Source organism: Leiobunum rupestre, chromosome 2 (genome assembly GCF_980474605.1).
Source record: "Leiobunum rupestre chromosome 2, qqLeiRupe1.1.hap1, whole genome shotgun sequence".
In the NCBI taxonomy this organism is placed as follows: Eukaryota; Metazoa; Arthropoda; class Arachnida; order Opiliones; family Sclerosomatidae; genus Leiobunum; species Leiobunum rupestre.
Genome location: NC_143385.1, coordinates 49,602,652 through 49,606,028, shown reverse-complemented (window position 1 = coordinate 49,606,028; position 3,377 = coordinate 49,602,652). Strand labels below are relative to the sequence as shown.

General features: G+C 35.1%; 1 protein-coding gene across 2 annotated transcripts; it reads right to left on the bottom strand.

Moving 5' to 3' along the window:
• Positions 1–789: 789 nt before the first annotated feature.
• LOC149957785 (uncharacterized) lies at positions 790–2,410 on the bottom strand. Of its 2 annotated transcripts, XM_090164898.1 has the most exons (3): positions 2,304–2,410; positions 949–1,717; positions 790–874 (listed from the first exon to the last, which is right to left on the bottom strand). In XM_090164898.1, exons 1-2 carry the CDS (start codon positions 2,325–2,327, stop codon positions 956–958), a joined length of 786 nt encoding a protein of 261 aa, XP_090021024.1. In that variant the 5' UTR covers positions 2,328–2,410; the 3' UTR covers positions 790–874; positions 949–955. The 2 variants fall into 2 exon arrangements, with proteins under 2 accessions (XP_090021024.1, XP_090021023.1); XM_090164897.1 differs by lacking the exon at positions 790–874 and having other exon boundaries at positions 942–1,717.
• Positions 2,411–3,377: the final 967 nt, after the last annotated feature.

Below are 3,377 nucleotides of genomic sequence, written 5' to 3'. Positions count from 1 at the left end.
AGTTTCAATTTGGATCGTACTTACAACCAGTCACTTTAGCCCAAAAGATATTTAGAGATAAAAAACAGTTGGTTAAACCTATTTAGCTAACTTTTTTGTAAGAAAAAACACGCGAAAAAATATTTCCGATTCGTGGCGACAACTATCAGTTCATAATCCAAATTGGAGGTACATTTATTTTACGTCGGCATACAACATGTATAAAAAATAACCATACCATTGCAAATGAGAAAACCAACTTAAATTTTGACAGTTAGAAGACATTTATAATTAGTCTAAAAAGAAAATTAAATTTCACGCATTCGTAACGATGAAATTTAAAAGCGATAAACTTCCCAAGAAGAATTCTAAATCAAATATTTGTCGCCTAATCTGATGAACTGAGCTGCTAAGGCATACGAGGAATCGACTCGGACGGCCACTGACACCAAATACGAAGTTTCTTTCTCCAGTTTCTATAGAGCTCCAGCAAAGGTTTTCAAACCACCGAAACTCCAACGTCGGAATGTTTTCCCAAACCAGTAAGTTAAAAGGTTTCTAGAACTTTTATTATTTCGGTCAAATTTTATTATTTCCACATACCAAAACTTTTTTTCTAACGCGTCTTCTTTATGAAACTATTCCCTTAAAAATAAAAATTTAATAGAGTTAATAATTAATAGGTTGAAATTCAAACAAGTAGAAATACATTTTTTCGAATATTTTATGATGAAGCAAATTATCTTGTATCTTTTAATAACTAATATCTCTGGTAAATCAGTAATTAACTTTAAACGACAAACGCCACTCTTTCGATTTAAAATAATTTATTTAGAAAGTGAAGTTTACAATTATAACATTTCAAAAACATTTGATTTTAAACTTCTTATTCAAGCTGGAAGAACCAAATGTTGAAATTAAATATTTACCGAAAAGATCCTATAAAGACAACAAACAAAATAATTTTACCTTTATACTACGCTAACTTCTGAAGAAATTTATTGAAATGAGTGGCTATTTTGGAAGCAGTCCCAACAGGAGCCAAATCGAGGGGAACATTACCATCCACTACCAGGTATAATTCCCGATTGGAATTCGGGACCAAATTGAAGTATCCTTCTAGAAGAGAATGTTTCTGGAAGATCTGAGTATCGTCATTGGTAAAAGGCAGAAACGTAGCTTGCGCGAATTCGCCTGATGCGCTGCTATCGACCGTTAAAGCGAAGTTCGTCTCGATTGATCGTATGACGAGACCAGCAGTGATATTTTCTACTCGAAATCTCTGTGAATTTGCGTAAGTTTGTTGGTTTACGACAGCTTTCCCGGCGTCACTATCTAAAACCTTTTTGGTCTCAACGTTGTAAAGATAATAAAACTGCTGCTCGATAAGGGTGTCGTTGATGTTGTGGGCGATGTTGTGATTGAGGGTTTTGGGGATGGTGTTCCTCTCGGACAGAGAACTAGGGCTTTTAGAATTTGCAAATGGGGAATTGAGTTTTCTCAACGAAAATAGTTCCCTGTAGTTCCCCTCGACGCATTCAGATCCTCCGTGTACTTCTCGAGTGGTTTCGTTGTATTCAATACAGGTTCCGTCGAAAAGAACCAGATGATATGGTCCTGTAAGCGGTGGTGATCGTTCCAAATTCAACGATGAGTCTGTGTTTTCCGCCACCAATTTCAACAAGACGTGCCCTATCACCGCATTATCAGCCACCAGCAACGACAAAGCCATTGTCATCTGAAACACACGAAGGTGGCACAATTACAACTTAATTTTTTACTTGAAATTGTAGAGCTCCGACTCTGTAACCCATTATATAAATTTATATTTAATTTGGTAATGGAAAAAGCTTTAACACCTTGACATTTTTAAAACGACTAGATTTGATAAAATAATGGATTAGTTTCGCCATTTTAGCGAATTGCTTTCAGCTATTTCTTAAACTATAAATAAAAGTGGGCTGTTGTCTTAGATTAAAGAAATAAAATTAAAAAATGAATCATTACCGACTTTATAAAACGAAAAATCATTTACCAACCGTTCCCGTATTAGGGAAATGACTCTAAAGACTTGTCGAGGTTAACGGTAACAGTTAGAGAAAGGAGCGGTTGGCTCACGTGGCATGAAGGGCTTTCCACCACCCTCCTACGCATTGTAACCCGGCCACCTGGATTAATGGCTTTTAAAGTCGCTTGATGACTTAGGACTAAGGCTTGGGTATTAGCCTAGCTGATTATCATTATTAATGTCGCCCGTTCCGACTGTTATCCCTCGCTTAACTATTATATTAAAATTTTCTATAATAAAATAAATTTGTATTTACGAAAATGGAGCTGAACTTCTTCATTGTTGACTCTTGTTTGAGTTCCGACGACTTCTGGAACGATATATTTCACACTTGGTTTCGTCTGCAAAGTGATATGAGCTTTACGGCATTTCTTAACCAGCTTTTATACTTTTGAGAAATGCATTTGATACATCATCTTCTAGTTTCGTGTAATCTAGAAGAAGTTTCTTAGGAATTCCGATTTTATTTTGCTGTAATCAACTTTCGTGACTTTCAGAGGAAACTCTGCTTCGATAATATTTAAATTTATCTTTTTGATAACCAAGAAGTGTTTCGGCCTTTATCAATTTCCGAGAAATTATTTCTAAATATCGACGTTTCTTTTTCAGTTTATACAAGGATGACTTTATTGATATTTAGGGACAATGCCTGCGTGAAGACTCCGCGAGCATGATGGTCAAATTCCCCCCGCGACCAGATGGGCAAAGGAAACACTTTACCAGTGTGTGTCATGGAGTAAACGTAAAGAAATGCTTTGTATTTACTTTCATATTAAAAGTCGATTCGCAGAAAATGCGGTTTCATTTTACATCAACCCCATCGAGACTTAAAGATAACCTTTCGTGTGATCATTTGTTTTTCATTTCGAACAAGCGTTAAGTTCGAGCCTCAATTGTAGTAATGAGTCTGGTAATCGATATTTTTAAATTTAATTTTATAATTGCACTAAAAATGTATTGTTGAATCTAATTTTTATTTTTTAATTAAAACAAGATGTCACGGACATTTGAGTACACACAATCCCCCGATGCATTAAATATATTTTGAATATTAAATTTAAATTACACTCACTAATCATAACCAACCAATTGGGACTCGATGAAAACCCATAGCCACGCTCAATAACAAACGCGCGGTGCCCTAAAAAGAACGCCGAAAAAGTTCAACGCGCACAATCGTCGATTTTAAGAAACTCCGGTTTTATTTGACTTATAAGATGACTTGTACTGTGATAATTTATTTTCCATTTCGAAGAAGCGTTTAATTCGAAAATCAATTGTAGCGTTTAATGAGTCTAGTTTTCGGTATTTTTAAATAAATGTTTATTAA